The 20,738-nt window shown below is 38.5% G+C and overlaps 1 protein-coding gene and 1 long non-coding RNA gene across 3 annotated transcripts; one reads left to right on the top strand and one right to left on the bottom strand.

Annotated features, from left to right (window-relative positions):
• Positions 1-671: 671 nt before the first annotated feature.
• LOC135349679 (uncharacterized) lies at positions 672-11,516 on the bottom strand. 2 transcript variants are annotated; one of them, XR_010398974.1, is made up of 3 exons: positions 9,545-11,516; positions 7,598-9,426; positions 672-1,712 (listed from the first exon to the last, which is right to left on the bottom strand). It is a non-coding gene; the product is annotated as an uncharacterized LOC135349679 (long non-coding RNA). The 2 variants fall into 2 exon arrangements; XR_010398973.1 differs by having other exon boundaries at positions 673-1,715.
• A 4,434-nt stretch (positions 11,517-15,950) lies between these two features.
• On the top strand, positions 15,951-20,209 carry LOC135350471 (uncharacterized). Its single transcript, XM_064549277.1, has 2 exons — positions 15,951-16,035; positions 16,093-20,209. Exon 2 carries the CDS (start codon positions 16,107-16,109, stop codon positions 20,034-20,036), a length of 3,930 nt encoding a protein of 1,309 aa, XP_064405347.1. The 5' UTR covers positions 15,951-16,035; positions 16,093-16,106; the 3' UTR covers positions 20,037-20,209.
• Positions 20,210-20,738: the final 529 nt, after the last annotated feature.

Genomic DNA, 20,738 nt, shown 5'->3' with positions numbered 1-20,738 from the left:
TGTATATAAATATAGCTGCTATTTGTGAACATGATGGCTCTCAATCTTACTCATAAAAATTGACTAATACTATTAGACACCTATTTTACTAACGGAACATAATTTTACCAAAAATGGACATTGTTGCCTATTAGTATTAAATAGGCAACAATGTCCATTTTTGGTAAAGATCATTACTTTTAAGTTTGCATTTTGGCAAAAAAATAGTTGAAGTATATTTATAGATCAATTCAAGTCAGCAAGATGACACTGAGAATCACATTTAATAATTATTATATCTTGTGTCTGTTGAGTGCTGGTTTATGTCAATTTGTCTCTAATTATTATATCACGGGAATAATTAGCCTCGGCCTGGGAATAATCAGGAGAATAATAATTAATATAGACACAATTTTTCAAGAATTAAAGAATAGAATAATGATTTATTAGCTAGGGCCTAGTCGGTGATTATAATGATACTCCTTCAACCAATTTTAATATCATTTGACCGTATATTAATTAATGGTTGAAGAACACTGTAATTAATGAACTACATGTATAAATTTAATAGCGAGCATACATCATAAGGAGTAACAATGAATGGCAAATGCACTGTGTGTATGTGGGTGGTGATTCATGCATGGTTAATAATTAATGTGACGAAAGAACTGTTATATAAATAATAGTTAGACACTGTTTAGGAAGTTTCTACGTGATTTAGAAGCCCAAAGGGCGTTCTGTAGAATCCCGAACGCAGTGAGGGTTCTACTAGCCCTGAGGGCTTCTAAATCACGTGGAAACTTCCTAAACAGTGTCTAAGCATTTTAGATCATAGCAACAACGCTCATACGCCTGACAACAATGGTTTGAACGCACAAACAATGGATTCTGAGCCTCCTCCTGTGCCGAACGCTTTCTTGAGTTCCCCTATTACACGGTTTCGAACTACTGAAACCCAGCCCACCCTTCCCTGCTTCCTTCCAAACCAGCCACACCTCCAGCTCTGTCTTTGCAGCAACCAGCCCCACCTCCATATCTGCTGCAGCAACCAGCCCCACCTTCCTATCTGCTCTCTGCTCTCTCTGACCTGCAAGACGAAGGTTCGTAGACTATTTGCTCTCCTCCATAGCCAGTGAGAACCTACTTACTGCTCCAGTGGCAAAGAAAGCAAGAAAATTCGTTCCCCCAAAGTCAAGTAAAGAAGTAGAACAAGCAAGAAAGGAAACAATACCAAAGAAACACTCATTGACGTCAAGTATTGCTTATTATTATTATTATTATGTACGTTTATTATGATTATTATCTTATCTTGATCAAATCTTTGCTACATGATTTTCTATTGAAGTACATGATTTTCTATTGAAGTACATGATTTTCTAAATTGGATAGAACATTTCCTCTAACCAATCAGATTGCAGTATTTATGACAAACATGATCTAAGCTTGTGTGGACTCAAGTAAATTAGCTACATTGTATAGAACATGTATCACAAGGAGCAATAACGAATGACAGATGTGAGTGTTGGATAATAATTATACTAAACACAGGATTGAATAATTTCCTTAACATAAGTATTGTCACTGGTACTAATCTCCCGCTTCATGTCGTCCATTGTCGACTTCAGGCAGAGAGCCCTCCACAAGCTCCTTGGCTTTCAATACAAATTGTATCAGTCTCTCTCCCTCCACCCTCTCTGAGCGACTGCGCTTTGCAGCTGGTTCCTTATCACCACCTGCTTGTATAGTAACAGCAACTTATAAAGTCAGCAAGTAAAAATCCGTCAATTTAATAATTCAAACACTTTTGAAGACCTGGTAAACATGGACGTAATGTGTGTAACTGCAGAGTATATGCATGATCATTATGTATTAATGGATCGTTATAAACAGTACAATGACTGCATCAATCAGTTTGTAAAACTAGAAGGACTATGTATACAATCATATAGTGTGCAAGAAAGCTGTACAATTATATAGTGTTGTACTTTCCATTCCAATTGTTTGCCTATAATTATTATGTATATATATATAAGAAACTCCCACCTAGGAACGAGGCTAAAATATTCTGTGCCAGAAAAATACTTAATCTCAGAGAGCAAGGATGTTACATGCATACCCAATACCCTACCAGCCTAAGATAGAGGGTTAAAAATATGCCTTAGATCCCACTTGAGTGTGTTTATACCTAGTTTACTATCGGGATGTATAATACCTAAAATTCATTATGAGGAAGGTTGGGAAAATGTTCGCATCACAGTGATAATGACATTGTCACTATAATAGCTGCCTAACGTTAATCGGTGTACAATTCTTTTCACAACACTGAAAGAACAAACAAATACAATCAGAGAAGAACAAATAAACTGCTGCTAAGTTCTAAGTTCGTGGCTGAAACACTGAATAAGAGTCAGCCTCAAAGTGCGGTAGGTGTTAAATTTAACTATATCAATGTCAACTTTATAAATGTGTCACAAGCAGGCAAATTATGGACAGGATTATTTCTCTTGGGCTCATCATGTCAACATTGTTGGCCATTGGCAATACAACTGATTTTTACATTGTGCCACAGCATTTCGATATTGATCCTGAGCAGTGCCTTCACCAGTACAAGGTACAGCCATGTAGCACTCTTAACCAATTTAGCAACGAGATAGCAGATATTCCGAGTAATGTGAGTAATGTTTCTCTGCACTTCCTTCCCGGATTGCACAACCTCTCTGACAACCAAGATCTTATACTTAGTTCTTTTGAAAGTGTAAGAGCAATCAGATACTGCACCAATAACTGCAACACCGACACTGTGATTAATCTTTGCGGAAACAATATCATCATTCTTGTGGACGAATTTTCAGTAGATAGCTTAACATTCAATAATGGGTATCTACATATTGATTTTGTCCGCTATATTTTCATCACGGAAAGCACATTTTCCCGAAGTACTCTATTTCAGAGCGAAAAAATGTTCAAAAAGTTTTCTGGTATCAATGAACACAAAGTGGCAATAACCATCATCAATAGTGCATTTTCAAGGAGTTTCACTAATGATGGTGCAATCAAAATCAATACAAACATATGCCATATGAACATTACCAACTGCACATTTGAATACAACTATGACAGTGAAGGTGGTGGTGCTATTGCAGTGAGAGCAAGCGTCACAGCATTTGTACACATTAATGGCTGTGAGTTTAGACACAATCGCGCTAAACTTGTGGGTGGATCCATTTTTATTTACGCTATACAGAATGGAAGCATCGTTATTGTTATTGACAGCACTTTCACTGATAATGTTGCTCGTGAAGGATCAGCTATAGAAATACTTAACAGCAAATATTTATCGGTTTTCAATGGCACCTTTTCTGAGAACAAAGCTTTCAATGATGACATGTTTGCTAGATCGACAATCTACACTGAATCCCATATCCAGCCGAGCTCAGTAGTTATCAAAAACAGTAACTTCAGAAAGAATTACGGTGGTTTAGTTTTCATAAAATATAGCGGCAAGTCCCATATTGAAAACACTAGCTTCATAGATAATCATGCTGACGTGAGTGGTTTGGAAATTCTTGTAGCACATTCAGATTTGACGATAAACAATATTAATTTCACAAACAATGTTGGCTACCTCCTCTGTTCCAGCAGTGAAATGTACTTCACTGGATCAGTAGCATTCACAAACAACACATTTGGAACAATTGCAGCTGTTCTATGTGACATATATTTTAACAGCACAGAGGAGATAGCAATCACAAATAATACTGGAGGAGGATTATATGTGACGGAGAGCACAGTGTCCATACTGTCCCCAATTAAAATAACTGAAAATACAGTGAAAGCATTTGGTGGTGCTATATATTCAGACCTGAGTACAATTGTATTCAAATCGGAGACAGGAGTTGGAGAGAGTTTGATTACAAATAACTTTGCCGGTCAGAACGGGGGCGGTATATATGCAATATCTTCACTAGTGAAAATTTCAAACTCAAACGTCAGCATTAGCTCAAACATTGCCAGATTTAAAGGTGGTGGACTATACTTAGGGGGAAGCACTAAGATACATCTGCTCAAGGCCAAACACGAGCTAAAATATGAGCTAAATTACATATCAAGCATCAACTTAGAGGTGACTGGCAACACAGCTCTACAAGGAGGTGGTATCTATATTGCTGATCATTCAACAGGGGGGTATCACTGCCAAGGAAGAAAACAATCAGAAGATCCAGATGAAGAATATGTCGTCCCAGATTGTTTTATTGTTGCCCCTTTCTCAGAAAAACATAACATCGTAAATACTTTCATTACTAATAATTCAGCTGTATCTGGGTCGGCAATCTATGGAGGCTTGCTTGATAGATGCAGAACAACTGCACTTGCTAAAATAAATGGTGTTGCCAATAGACTACAATACATCCAAGAGACAGTCATGTTTCCAGGATATTTATCAATATCTTCAGAACCTGTTAGAGTGGTTTTCTGTGACAGCTACAATGCTTCTTCAATGATTTATAAAAGGAAAGGAGAAGAATTTTCGATACATCTTTCTGCAGTTGACCAAATCGGGAACCCAGTGAATGCAACGGTTTACAGTACAGTCATCACGGCGAGTGGAGTTGGTCGTTTAAAGGAAGGGCAGACAAAAAGGATAGTTAGCAATGAGTGCACAGAATTGAAATACAATGTATTTTCACAAGACAGCTCTGCTCTAGTAGAAATCTATGCTGATGGACCATGTCTCAATTTGGGAATTTCAAAGCAAACATTTTCCGTGACCTTTCTTCCCTGCATATGTCCCATTGGATTTCAACCACATCGGTCAGAAATATTTTGCTTATGTGAGTGCGACAAAAACTTAGAGTCCCATCAGATACTTCACTGCTACCATGAAGATAAAACTATTCAATTAGAAGGTAACATTTGGATTGGAACAGCCAATAGTACCAATGATACAGGATTTGTTATTAGTGACTGTCCATTCGATTACTGCGTAGAGAAATCACTGAACATTAGCCTCAGCAGCCCGCAACAGATAGACAAACAGTGTGCCTACAATCGAAGTGGTGTCTTGTGTGGAGAATGTGAACGAGGATTGAGCCTTGTATTGGCTACTTCAAAATGTATGGAATGCTCAAATGTTTTCCTTTTCCTAATCATTCCATTTGTTTTAGCAGGCTTAGCGCTTGTTGCTTTTATTCTTTTGCTAAATGTCACCATAGCAACTGGAAATATTCACGGATTTATCTTCTACGCTAACGTATTAGCAGCAAATAAAGCAACATTCTTATCACAAAACAATTTTCTAACAATATTCATATCTTGGGTGAATCTTGATTTTGGAATAGAAACTTGTTTTTACGATGGAATGGACTCTACAGCAAAGGTGCTACTTCAACTTGTCTTTCCAGCTTATTTGTTTCTTCTGATGTTTCTCATCATCACTATAAGCAAGTACTCAGACTCATTCTCAAAGCTTCTCTCCAACAGAAACCCAGTTGCTGCTTTAGGCACACTTATTCTACTCTCTTATTCCAAACTCATACGATTCATCATAGCTGCATTGCAGTCGGTCAGCTTGCTCTATCCCGAAGGTTCACATCAAACCATGTGGCTGTACAATGCCAACATTCAATACTTCACTCCTCGTCACATCCCTCAGTTTGTCGCTGCTGCCATAATCCTAATTCTAAGTGGATTGTTCACTGTACTGCTCTTTTTTGGACAATGGTTACCTCGGTGTTCAAATTGGAAGCTCATGAAATGGACTAAGAACACAAAGTACACTGGCTTCATGGACGCATACCATGCTCCATTCACTCCCAAACATCGCTACTGGGTGGGACTACTCCTCTTTACTATGATTGGTCAAAATCTAATAACTGCTATCGCTAGAAACACTTTTCTCCCTGTGCTATCAGCAGAAAGTTTTGCTCTTGGACTACTTGGTCTTAAACTATTAAACAATCCCATTTACCAAACCTGGTTTACAAATTCACTTGAAACTCTTCCTCTTAAATGTGGCCTTTTTAGCGAGTGGGACTTCTTATGTGAGTGGCACTAATGGAAAGCAAATGATTCTGGCAAACATTTCAATGGCCGTAGCTTTCAGCTTATTTGTGGTAATGATTTGTTACCATAGCTACAAGTTCGTACTAAAAAGCTCAAAATTTACTGACTTGAAAAACTATGCATTGAGAAAATGGCAAGCTAACAACCCGCAAGCCGCCATGTACCACATAACAAATGCCAATGACGAGGAACAATTTGAAGTAGCCGATTACGTCCAGCAAAGAGATAACGTTGATCCAACTACTTACGCAGATGGAACCAGAGAGGTAGCTGGCCCTAGTCGCTTGAGGTCCGACCAGCTGAGGCTGTCATACATTGATGACCTGGCTCCAATTACAGAACGCGACTACAGACCAGCCCCGCTCCTCGAGTTAAAAATGCTCCAACCATCACGTCATACATCTGTACACAGTTGATCCAGCACAACAAGCATTGACGTCACTATAGATAGCTATAGCTATAGATGTGTTAGCAGGACCTATATCAACTGTAGTTTTTAGATAGGTTTACAGTGCACATTGGCACTCAATAATAGCTATGAATTTTGTGAAAATGCACTTGATATTGTCAAGCTAGAGAGTATGTACGTACAACCTCTCTAGCTTGACAATATCCTACAAACAAAACACACAAGCAATGCTATAATTATGTAGCAAGATTTTGGTAGCAACAAAGTCCACAGTTGGTAACATGAGGCCCGTACACAGGTACATAATGATTTAAGCACAACCAACCAATTACCATTGCATGTGTTCAACATGTATGAACTAGAGCACTGAAGTGCAAACCCTCGGCGTTAATTTAAGGTTTAGTGAGTCTACAGCCTCGAATCAAAGCCGCGTGTACAACTAGGCCGACGTGCAGGTTCGAGCTTTTTAGCTTTTGCTCGCTTTTATTCGACAACGAAACGTTAACATCAAAATCTGCCAATTTAAACTACCATATAGCAGGAAATTTTCGGTGGTGTACATTTTCGCTATTTGGCTCCAGAGCCCTCAGCAGAAATGTTCGTGGGATCTAATATTCGCGTTTTAATGCCAGAACACCACACCCACCAATAGCTTTGCTTGTGAAAATACCGATGCGTGGGAGTTTATCCCGGTTTTAATTTTCACGTTACTGCTCTGCCCCCTTGAAAAACGCAAAACGAAAATGTCCCGGTACACGGTACTACCTTGTTGTGTTAAGACTATCCAGTACAAACATACACTAGCCTACTCACTTGGATGCGATAATACTGTCACAGTGCTATCACATCCAGGTGAGTAGACTCAGAATACACAGAACGACAGACAGACAGTCAGACTGACCGATTACTATACCTGTGGTGCCACGGGTTAATCATCAATCATCAGACAAAAAATTGATATTTCAGAACTAACATAATTATGACTTAGGCATCACTCAACTATTATTATGCAAACTGAGGCATACATGTAGATACACCAAAGCTGCTATAAAGGAGGGAGCAGAACACTGTATTAGCTAGATCTATTACACCTATTCCACCACGACATTGGGCACTGTGATCGATATTGTAATGCAGTCCACTCACCATCTGTTCCTATGTTCATGGCTAACTCCAGCTCATCTACTTTCCTCCGTGCAGCGTCGATGATGCCTTGAGGGAACTACACTATTTCTGCCACATGGACACCAAAGCTTTGATGGCACACACCCCTCTTGGTTTTATAAAGCAGCGTGAGAGCACCCTCCGTTGTGATGACTGTCACATGACGAGTAGTTACCATGGTGATATCGTCGGCCAGTGATGTCAACTCATACATGGAAATGGGTAACAAATACGCTCGATTTTAGTGGCTGGCCATGGGGTAGATAATTATAAGTAAATTGTAACATTGCACGATCCACTCAAATGTGCACATAATTTAATACACCGAGTTGCCTCAATAAGTTTGAGCAACAGCACGCAATGTAGCGAGTGTGATTTACTGAGAGTTGGCCCAGGGGGTAACCCGAACCCATCATATAGCACATGGTCCATGGCCAAAATTACAAATTATGGCCCCAACTGGATTTAAACTCACAATTTGAAAGGTTTCTTTCTAAGTTTTCGGACTTTGGCTGTGGAAAGATGTAAAACTACAACCCCCTTTTAATCAAAGGTTCGGGGACTCTTTCAGCTGCCGTTAAACTTAGAGTTAGGCCATAATTATGGTTAGCTGTTTGTTTTAAAATTGTTGATCATTAATCCAGTTGCAGGCGGTATTTTATCGAGCGATGCATGTATTACAATCATTGAGTGATGTATACGTAACTCTATATTTATACAGCGATTTACATATTTATCCAGGACGACACCTCACTAGGTCTGAGGACGGGAAAAATATGAACAATTATGTGGTGTTTTAACACTACACGCGTCACAAAAAAATGCTGGGAGGACAAATATTTATACAGCAATTTACATATTTATCCAGGGATGCAACTCTATACATCCAGCGATGGTAGGTCATTCATCGAGCGATGAATAAAAGTTTAGGGTTCAAAGGTTACTTTATCCCGCGGTCTTTACTCAAAAGTTTGCTAAATAGCTCAAAATGGAAAACTATGCATTAAGAAAATGGCAAGCTAATAACCAGCAAGCAATGTACCACATAACAAATGCCAATGACGAGGAACAATTTGAAGTAGCCGATTACGTCCAGGAAAAAGATAACGTTGATACAACTACTTATGCAGATGGAGCCAGAAAAATAGCTGACTCTGATCTAGTCACAAGGCTTCTCCCATCACCAACCCAACCACGAGGCCTGACCAGCTGAGGCTATCATACATGGATGACCTAGCTGGCTCCTATTACAGAACACGATTACAGACCAGCCCCGCTCCTCCAGTTAAGAATGCTCCAGCCATCACATACATCTGTACACAGTTGATCCAGCACAACAAGTATAGCTATATAGACGTAGTCTACAGTTTCCAGTGCACATTGGCACTCAATAATTATTGTCACTCTAAAAAGAAGAGCCCAACATTAAGCTATGTATTAACCCTTTCCCTGCTTTAATTAAAAGTGAATATTCGCATATTTTGTTTAAAAAATTTATAACTCATGAACCGTATATTAAAAACACTTGTAACAAAGTTCCACAGGTAGAACCGGACCTGTCGCATTCATGGAATCATCATTGTTGCCTAGCAACCAACCACCACCCCACAAATAACAATTGTTAACAAAAATTTATAATTATGTACACAAACAATATTGTGTGATGTTACGAAGTGACTGAACACATGATATAAGTGTTCAGAATGTTCTCACGGTGACATGGCTGACTCAGGACTCAATCAGGATCTGCAGAAACTTGTATTTGAGGTTCTATCGGCAGACACCCTTTTCCCGGGAAATATTTTCTTCACCTACACACAGGTTTATAAGTTTAATGGTGGCTCATGATGTCCACTGTTGTACTAACTAGCCTAAACAAACCTATAGTGAAGCTATCAAGACTACAAATGCTACTCTATAGTGACTTACCAGGTTCAGGAAGATGGTCCACCTCAAGTGCGTCTTCCTCAGGATTCTCAGGCTCTTTCTTTTTAGCTTGACCTCTGAAAGGAAGCTTCCTACCTAGCTATGATCCCAGTCACTGTCCTCTCACTCTACAAGGCCATAGGCATCTATATTCTCACTCTCTAGCTTCCCTAGAACCTCCCTGAGGTTGTACTACGAAGATCTTGTAGCAATTATAAAACGGTCACTTTTCTTTCGACAATTCTGATCGAACCGTACCTCGAAGCAAAATATTAAAAATACCACGAGGAAGAGCAGCTCAATGCGCATGTGCTGGTACCTGCAGCGTGCGCATAGCTCCAACACAGCGTGCACAACGATTTTTTGAAATTTATCAGTAGCCATGCCGACTATAGTCGGCTAAAGCGGGGAAAGGGTTAAATTTTGAAATTGCACGTTAAATGACTGCATGTACAAACTCTATAGAGCTCGATAATAATTGCATGGTGTTGATATGAACAATCAGCAATCAGCAATCAATATTGCAAGTACACCAAAGCTATACTATAAAGGAGGGACCTAATCTAGCACAAACAGTAAATTCCACCACGACATTGGGCACTGATATCGTGATGCAGTCTACTCACCATCTGTTACTTTGTTCATGGCTAACTCCAGCTCATCTGCTTTCGATCACACACACCACTCTTGTTCTATAGAGCAGCGTGAGAGCACCCTCCGCTGTGATGACGTCACATGACGAGTAGTTACTGTGGTGACATCGTCGGCCAGTGGTGTCAACTCATGCATGGAAATGGGTAGCAAATAGGCAAAAAGATCAGATTTTAGTGGCTGGCCATGGGATAGATAACTAAAACATGGACATGCACTCAAACGACGTGCACATAAATTAATACACTGAGTTGCCTCAATAAGTTTGAGCAACAGCATGCAATGGAGCGAGTGTGATTCACTGAGAGTTGGCCCAGGCTAGCCTGTGGTCTAGTCTATGGCCGAAATGAAAAATTTCAAATTTATGGCCCCAAAGAAATGTTGGATTTTAAAATCACAAAATAAATTCGAATTAAAGTTTTCTTTCTAAGTTTTCAGGACTTTGGCTGTGGAAAGATGTTAAACTACAACCCCCTTTTAATAAATGAGTCGGGGAGTCGGGGACTCTTTCAGCTGCCATATAATATTAAACTTCAAAGCTCATATTATTGTTTGAGAGATAAAGTATCATTATACGGACGGCAACCAAGGCTGATTGCCTGCATGCATGGTGATCATCGATAAGTTGGGAAGGGATTCAAGGGAAGCTACACATCTATAATAATGGCCAAATTGGCAAACACTTTTATCCTGACAATTTGAAAGGTCTCGTTCTAAGCTTTCATAAAAATTAATTGAAACTGAATCCAGGGAATTTTTATACACTCTAATACCAACCAATAATTGTTGATTGTGAATAACCCCGCGCATGCATGTAAAGTATAAATAAGCTATATATTAGCGAGCATAAAGGGTAACAATGAATGGCAATTATATATTATGGGTGATGATTCATGCATAGTTGATAAGAACTGTTATACTTGTGTTGACTCAGCATAATGACTCAAGTACATGCAAATGTAATTATGCCTCGAGGCGTAGCCGCACGAGGGATACGGTAAAGCTGACTGTGTGTGTGTGTCTGTGTGTCTGTGTGTCTGTTCCAGCTGTAACTGCTCAACGGTTGCAATGCGACGAAAACTAACAGCTTCTATAGGCTTCTAGCCACGTTCTCTTGGATTTTGATTTGTGGATTAGCAAACTAAAGCTTCTTTCTCGAGTTATGGCTAGTTTGACTCACATTGAAGGCTGTTGCAGTCTCTTCAGAATCTTTCATAGCATCATCTGTTCGCACAAACTTTCTATTCAACATATGAGTTAGCCTTGCACTAAAGCGCTAGCTTTTTGTTAGCTACAAGACTCAGGGGCGGATCCAGGAAAAACAAAAGGGGGGGGCTAGCTAGAAAGGGGCAAAGCCCCGTACGAGGGCAGCCTCGCCAGAGGTGATTTTTGCAAGATTTGACCTTTGAACTTTCATATTAATGAGTAGAATACGTTGACCTCTGCACTTACTTTTAATACTATGGTGATACTGTACTGATCAGATGTACATACGTACGTACAGCTAGCTAGCTAGCTAGGTACGTCCAGCTAGCTACCCTAGATCCTTTATACTCCTAGTAGCTGTTGTCTAGCATCTCTCAAGTGATTTCAAGTGAGTCTACAGATGCATAATTGGTGGCAAAATTATTGTAGAGTCAGACTACAACACATGGTAGTTTTTTCAAAAGGGGGGGGCTTCAGCCCCTCAAAATCACCCCTGGATCCGCCCCTGAGACTCAGAAAATACCTGTTAAAACAGCTAGCTAGCAGTAGCCATTTGTGAAATTGATCTCTTTGGACACACCCTTTAATTATTCCTATGGATGTAATGCGCATGCGCGCTCATTCCCCAGATCCAGATCCTCCTGGCAGAATCATATTTTACTTGAGGGCCTGGTAAGCCACAAAACACTACTATAGATAACAATATGCATGTACACAAGTCTTTTCTTCTTAAATATTATAATTATACACTGCATGAACTACAGATCCAATTTTCTTCTTTCTTGAGGTCCTGGTATTAAAGCCACATAATACAACAATAGATGCATGTAATAAGTCTTTTCTTCTCAGTGACTTTATATAGATAAGCTAACTTTATGAAATAATTATGCACTTCCGCTTATAATTAATTGAAAACAAAATCTTCTTCTTTGTTGCTTCCTAGATCCTTGAGGTCCTGGTATAAGCAGCCACAAAACACAACAATGATACCATAATTATACAATTGCAAGTCAGTTTTAGACAGATTATTTTATACACTTTTTCCTCTTCTATACTTTCTCTTCTATACTTTTGAGCGAAAGCAAATCATGGCGAGAGGCATTAGCACAGCGCCAGCTTGAACACTAGTTACTTTAGGGCATTACTATAAAGGGATAATAACGAATGACAAATGTGCATGAGTGTTGGATAATAATTTATACTAAACACAGGATTGAATGACTGCCTTAACATAAGCATTGTCACTGGTACTAATCTCCCGCTTCATGTCCTCCATTGTCGCCCTCACTACGGCTTCAGGCAGAGAGCCCTCCACAAGCTCTTGGGCTTTCAGTACAAATTGTTGTATTAGTCTCTCTCCCTCCACCCTCTCCGAGCGACTACGCTTGGCAGCTGGTTCCTCATCACCGCCTGCATAATTATGGTAACAGCAACTTATGAAGAAGTCATCAAGTAAAAATCCGTCAATTCAAAACACCATTGAACACTTGGTAATCATGTTATTTATAGGGACGTTAATGTGTCACTACATTATTGATTTAATACTGAAAGTTATGTACTAGTATTAATGAATCGTTGATAAACAGTACAATACATCAATGAAAACCTATGCATTCATTATTTTGATAAACTCCCAAAGTTTCACATACATGTGTGTTACAACTAGAGACAATAGTATAAGCTAGGTTATTAATGAAAACCATTCCAATTGATAGATTGGCTATCCAATGTACCGAACGAGGCTAAACTATTCTGTGCCTCAACATTATTAGAGAGCAAGGACATTACATGCATGCATGCCCAATCAATACCCTAACAGCATATAAGATAAGTGCATGTTAGATTCATGTTTAAGCAGTGCTTATATAGATCTGCGTGGGTGGGGTTTAACTACCATAAACTGATTATATATACAAGATCTATAAACAGACAAAAAGAAGCTAAAAACTTGTTGGCAAGCGCAGGACAGATGAGTGGGACTAGCTAAACACCGGGAAGGCTGATGGAGAAAGGGTGGGGCTCACTGAGATAGCGGATATTCCGAGTAACGTGAGTATGTTTCCCTGTATACTTCCTTCCCGGATTGCACAACCTCTTTGACAACCAAGATCTTATACTTAGTTCTTTTGAAATTGTAAGAGCAATCAGATACTGCACCAATAACTGCAACACTGACACTGTGATTAATCTCCGCGGAAATAATATCATCATTCTTGTGGACGAATTTTCAGTAGATAGCCATTCAATACTACATATTGATTTTGTCCGCTATATTTTCATCACGGGAAGCACATTTTACAAACAAAAGTGCTCTATTTCAGAGCCCAAAAAAGTTCAAAAAGTATTCTGGTATCCACAAAGTGGCAATAACCTCAACAATAGTATGTTTTCAAGGAGTTTCAATGGTGATGGTGCAATCAACAAACATGTGCCATAATTATGCACATTACCAACTGCACATACATCCGCCCCCACGCCCATGCTAGAGACGAGAAACGATTATGAACAAGAGGAAGAGGTCCCCAGTGAGGAGAGCATGGAGTGTATCGTGGAGGGTATTGTTGAAAGCATAGAGTTGAAGACTGAAAAGGCCAGCTAGTATATATTAATTTACGTATTTATTGTAGATACGTGCAACGTGCATTGATTAGGATGATGTGAACATGATGGCTTTCAATCTCACTCATAAAAATTGAATTGTTTCCATGCATGTACTAGACTAGCTTGTGTGTCGGTGATAGGCGATAAATTATGCTCAGAATAATTTTAGCATAATAGGTGTCTAAAGAGAATAATAGGCAACAAAGTTCATTTTTGATAAAGATCATTACATTTTTTTTCATACGTTTTCACGGCAAAAAATGGCTTAAGGTGAATAAATTCAAGTCAGCAAGATAACACTGAGAATCATTATATATTCATTAAATTATGTCTACGTGTCAGTTGAGTATGTCTACGTCTTAATATTGTCTCTAATTATTATGTCACATTTTGGGAATAATAATTATGAGAATAATCGGGTTTTTTATGAGAATAATAGGCACATTTTTAGAATAATGGGTGAAAAAAAAGCATAATTTATCAGGACCTAACGATGTCCATTTTTGGTGAATGTATCAGTTCGTTTTTGGCCAAAAAAATGGCTAAGGTAAATATTATAGATCAATTCAAGTCAGCAATGAGAATCACATTTAATAATTATTATGTCTTGTGTCAGTTGAGTGCTGGTTTATGTCAATTTGTCTCATTACATTTTTGGAGAATAGCCGCCGGTTAAATTGGAGACAAATCGGCCTGGAGTCGACGAGGCTATAGGGAATAATCAGGAGAATAATAATTAATATAGACATAATTATTGTTCAAGAATTCAAGAATAGAATAATGATTTATCATGTGGACAGACATCACTGGTCAGTATGCATCTCAATGATAAGCATTATGCATTATGTCACAGTACAGCTTAGACAGCTGGTATAGCCAACAATTACATGCACTCCTTCAACCAATTTTGAACGTATATTAATTAGTGGTTGAAGAACACTGTTAATAAACTACATTTAGTAGCGAGCATACATCATACGAGGTAACAATTAATGGCAAATGCCTAATTATGTATGGGGGTGGTGATTCATGCATAGTTAATAAGTAATGTGACGAAAGAACTGTTATATAAGCTTAATTGTGTTGACTCAAGTAAATTAGCTACATTGTATAGAACATGTATCACAAGGAGCAATAACGAATGACAGATGTGAGTGTTGGATAATAATTATACTAAACACAGGATTGAATAATTTCCTTAACAGAAGCATCGTCACTGGTACTAATCTCCCGCTTCATGTCGTCCATTGTCGCCTTCACCTCGGCTTCAGGCAGAGAGCCCTCCACAAACTCTTTGGCTTTCAGTACAAATTGTTATATTAGTGAAAGTGAAGTCATCAAGTAAAATTCGTCAATTAATAATCCAAAACACCTTTGAAAACCTAGTAATCATGTTATTTATAGGGACGTAATGTGTGTCACTGCATGAGCATAATATTATTGAAAGTTATGTACCGGTATTAATGAATCGTTGATAAACAGTACAATGCATCAATGAAAACCTATGCATTCATGAATTCACATACATGTATGCAAAAAAGCAATACAATTATAGTGTGGGACTTTTTTAGCAATCCGATGTAAGAACCTCTAAAATATTCTGTGCCACGTACTAATTCTAGAGAGCAAGGATGCTACTAGCCTCGAGACCAGGCCGATTGGATTCGAGGCTAGGATGTTACATGCATGCATGCCCATGCAATGCCAATACCCTACCAGCCTATAAGATAAGTAATTAGAATCATGCCTAATTTTAAACAGTGCTTATAGATCACACTTGAGTGTGTTTACCCATAGATACCTTGAATTATGCCCATGATTTAAGTTACGTATATAAAAAAATAGTTTACTATCAGGGGATGTAGACTATAATCATTATGGTTGGGAAAAATCTTCGCATTATAGTGATATGATAACACATCACTATAAAAGCTGCCTAACATTCAAATAACAGTGAATGTACATTCAGAGAAGAACAAAAACTGCTAGGTTCTAAGTTTTATGAATCACTGAATAAGATTCTGCCTCAAAGTGTGGTAAGTGCATTTAATTATCAATGTCAACTTTAACTTACTTATAAATCTGACACAAAGCATGCAGGCAAACTATGGCCATGATTACTTCTCTTGGGCTCATCATGTCAACATTATTGGCTGTCGGCAATACAACTGATTTTTACATTGTGCCACAGCATTTCGATATCGATCCTGAGCAGTGCCTTCACCAGTACAAGGTACAGCCATGTAGCACTCTTAGCAAATTTAGCAATGAGACATTCGATATTCCGAGAAACGTGAGTAATGTTTCTCTGCACTTTCTTCCCGGATTGCACTACCTCTCTGACCACCAAGATTTTATACTTAGTTCCTTTGAAAGTGTAAGAGCAATCAGATACTGCACCAATAACTGCAACACCGACACTGTGATTAATCTCCGCGGAAAATATATCAAAATAATTAATGTGGATGAATTTTCAGTAGACAGCTTAACATTCAATAATGGGTATCTACAGATTGGATATGTCCGCTATACCTTCATCACAGGAAGCACATTTTACCAAAATGCTCTGTATATATTTCAGAACAAAGACTATTTCAAAAACTTTTATAAACACAAAGTGGCAATAACTATAAAAAATAGTATGTTTTTAAGGAGTAATGATGGTGCAATCACAATCAATACAGACATATGCCATATGCACATTACCAACTGCACATTTGAATACAACGATAACAATGAAGGTGCTGGTGCTATTGATATGAATGCAAACATCGTAGCGTTGTTACACATCAGTGGCTGTGAGTTTAGACACAATGATGCTGAAATTGTGGGTGGAGCCATTTATATTTACGCTATACAGAATGGAAGCATCGTTAATGTTATTGACAGCACTTTCACTGATAACACTGCTCGTGCAGGATCAGCTATAGAAATATGGAACAACAAATATTTATCGGTTTTCAATTGCACATTTTCTGATAACAAAGCTTTCAAAGATGACGTGTTTATTGGATCGACAGTCTACACTGAATCCACTATCCAACCAAACTCGATAGAGATCAAAAACAGTAACTTCAGAAAAAATTACGGTGGCACAGTCTTCATAAAATACAGCAGCAAGTCCCATATCGAAAATACTAGTTTTATAGATAATCGTGCTGACGTGAGTGGTTTGGAAATATTTGTAACACATTCAGATTTGACGATCAACAATATTAATTTCACGAACAATCTTGGCTACCTTTACGGTTCCAGCAGTAAAATGTACTTTACTGGATCAATAGCATTCACAAACAGCATGTATGGGGCAATTGGAGCTGTTCTATGTGACATATATTTCAAGAGCACAGAGGAAATAGCAATCACAAATAATAGAGGAGGATTTTTTGTGAGGGAGAGCACATTGTCCATATTATCCCCAATTAAAATAACTGGAAACAGAGTGGCAGCATTCGGTGGTGCTATACGTTCATACTTGAGTACAATTTTATTCAAATTGGAGACAAATGTTGGAGAGATTTTGATTACAAATAACTTTGCCGGTCAGAACGGGGGCGGTATATATGCAATATCTTCACTAGTGAAAATTTTTAAATCAAAAGTCAGTATTGGCTCGAACATTGCCAGATTTAAAGGTGGTGGACTATACTTAGGGGGAAACACTAAAGTATATCTGCTCAAGGACAAATTTGAGCTAAAATACGAGACAAGCATCAACTTAGAGGTGACTAGCAACACAGCTCTACAAGGAGGTGGTATCTATATTGCTGATAATTCAACAGGAAGCTATCAATGCCAAGGAAAAAAACAGTCAGAGGATCCAAATAAAGAGTATATCATCCAAGGTTGCTTTATCAGTGCCCCTTTTTTAAAAAAACTTAACGCTTTAAATATTTTCTTTACTAATAACTCGGCTGTATCTGGGTCGGCAATCTATGGAGGCTTGCTTGATAGATGCACAACAAATGCACTTGTTGATATAAATGGTGTTGCCAATAGACTACAAGAATCAGTCATGTTTCCATGGAATACAATATCTTCAGAACCAGTTAGAGTGGTATTCTGTGACAGCTACAATGCATCTTCAATGATTTATAAAAGGAAAGGAGAAGAATTTTTGATACATCTTTCTGCAGTTGATCAAGTCGGGAACCCAGTGAATGCAACGGTTCACAGTACAGTCATCACAGCGAGTGGAGTTGGTCGTTTAAAGGAAGGGCAGACAAAAAGGATAGTTAGCAATGAGTGCACAGAATTGAAATACAATGTATTTTCACAAGACAGCTCTGCTCTAGTGGAAATCTATGCTAATGGACCATGCCTCAATTTGGGAATTTCAAAGCAAACATTTTCCGTGACCTTTCTTCCCTGCAAATGTCCCATTGGATTTCAACCACATCGGTCAGAAATACATTGCTTATGTGAGTGCGACAAAAAGTTAGAGTCCCATCAAATACTTCACTGCTACCCTGAAGATAAAGCTATTCAATTAGAAGGCAACATTTGGATTGGAACGACCAATAGTACCAATGATACAGAATTTGTTATTAGTGACTGTCCATTCGATTACTGCGTAGAGAAACCACTGAACATTAGCCTCAGCAGCCCACAACAGATAGACAGACAGTGTGCCAACAATCGAAGTGGTGTCTTATGTGGAGAATGTGAACGAGGATTGAGTCTTGTGTTGGCTACTTCAAAATGTATGGAATGTTCAAATGTTTTTCTTTTCCTAATAATTCCATTTGTTTTAGCAGGCCTAGTGCTTGTTGCTTTTATTCTTTTGCTAAATGTCACCATAGCAACTGGAAATATTCACGGATTAATCTTCTACGCGAACATACTAGCAGCAAATAAAGCAACATTCTTATCACAAAACAATTTTCTAACGGTATTCATATCTTGGGTGAATCTTGATTTTGGAATTGAAACATGTTTTTACAATGGACTGGACTCTACAGCAAAGGTGCTACTTCAACTTGTCTTTCCAGCTTATTTGTTTCTTCTGATGTTTCTCATCATCACTATAAGCAAGTACTCAGACTCATTCTCAAAGCTTCTCTCCAACAGAAACCCAGTTGCTGCTTTAGGCACACTTATTCTACTCTCTTATTCCAAACTCATACGATTCATCATAGCTGCATTGCAGTCAGCCAGCTTGCTCTATCCCCAAGGTTCACGTCAAACCGTTTGGCTGTACAATGCCAACATTCTATATTTCACTCCTCGTCACATCCCTCAGTTTGTCGCTGCTGCCATAGTCCTAATTCTAAGTGGAATGTTCACTGTACTGCTCTTTTGTGGACAATGGTTCCCTCGGTGTTCAAATTGGAAGCTCATGAAATGGACCAAGAACACAAAGTACACTGGCTTCATGGACGCATACCATGCTCCATTCACTCCCAAACATCGCTACTGGGTGGGACTACTCCTCTTTACTTTGATTGGTCAAAATCTAATAACTGCTATCGCTAGAGACACTTTTTTCCCTGTGCTATCCGCAGACATTTTTGCTCTTGCACTCCTTGGTCTTAAACTATTAAACAATCCCATTTACCAAACCTGGTTTACAAATTCACTTGAAACACTTTTCCTCCTAAATGTGGCCTTTTTAGCAAGTGGGACTTCTTATGTGAGTGGCACTAATGGAAAGCAAATGATTCTGGCAAACATTTCAATGGCTGTAGCTTTCAGCTTATTTGTGGTAATGATTTGCTACCATAGCTACAAGTTCGTACTAAAAAGCTCAAAATTTACTGACTTGAAAAACTATGCATTGAGAAAATGGCAAGCTAATAACCAGCAAGCAATGTACCACATAACAAATGCCAATGACGAGGAACAATTTGAAGTAGCCCATTACGTCCAGCAAAGAGATAACGTTGATCCAACTACTTACGCAGATGGAACCGGAGAGGTAGCTGACCCTAGCGACTTGAGGCCTGACCAGCTGAGGCTATCATACATCGATGATCTGGCTCCAATTACAGAACGCGACTACAGACCAGCCCCGCTCCTCGAGTTAAAAATGCTCTAACCATCACGTCATACATCTGTACACAGTTGATCCAGCACAACAAGCATTAACATCACTATAAATAGCTAAGATATCCAGCACAAGCATTAACGTCACTATAGATAGCTAAGATATAGCTATAGATGTGTTCACAGGACTGCAATTGTCTTCTAATTAACTATATCAACTGTAGAATTTTTGTAGATAGGTTTACAGTGCACATTGGTACTCAATAATATTGTCACTCAAAAAAGGACCCAACTAGTGTTCAAGCTGGCGCTGTGCTAATGCCTCTCGCCATGTTTTTGCTTTTGCTCAAAAGTATTAGAGTGTTATATTAGTTTCTATAATGAATTTTATATTAAAGTTAGCTTATCTATATAAAGTCACTGAGAAGAACACATTATTTACATGCATCTATTGTTGTTATTTATTGTATTATGTGGCTTACCAGGACCTCAAGAAAGAAGAAAATTGATTCTTCAGGATCTGTAGTTCAGTGTATATAATATCTAAGAAGAAAAGACCTGTGTACATGCATATTGTTATCTATATTGTTATATGGTAGTGTTTTGTGGCTTACCAGGCCCTCAAGACAAAGATGATTCTGCCAGGGGGATCTGGATCTGGATATTATTTTCTCACACATGGGGAATGAGCGCGCATGCGCATTACATCCACAGGAATAATTAAAGGGGTGTGTCCAAAGAGATTATTAACTTT

Source organism: Halichondria panicea, chromosome 16, assembly GCF_963675165.1.
Source record: "Halichondria panicea chromosome 16, odHalPani1.1, whole genome shotgun sequence".
NCBI lineage: Eukaryota > Metazoa > Porifera > Demospongiae > Suberitida > Halichondriidae > Halichondria > Halichondria panicea.
The sequence above is the reverse complement of the archived record's forward strand: the minus strand, read 5'-3'. Positions and strand labels throughout refer to the sequence as shown.

Excerpts from the sequence above, each read along its gene's own strand:
- LOC135350471 (XM_064549277.1), top strand. The coding sequence starts at position 16,107 with ATGGCCATGATTACTTCTCTTGGGCTCATCATGTCAACATTATTGGCT.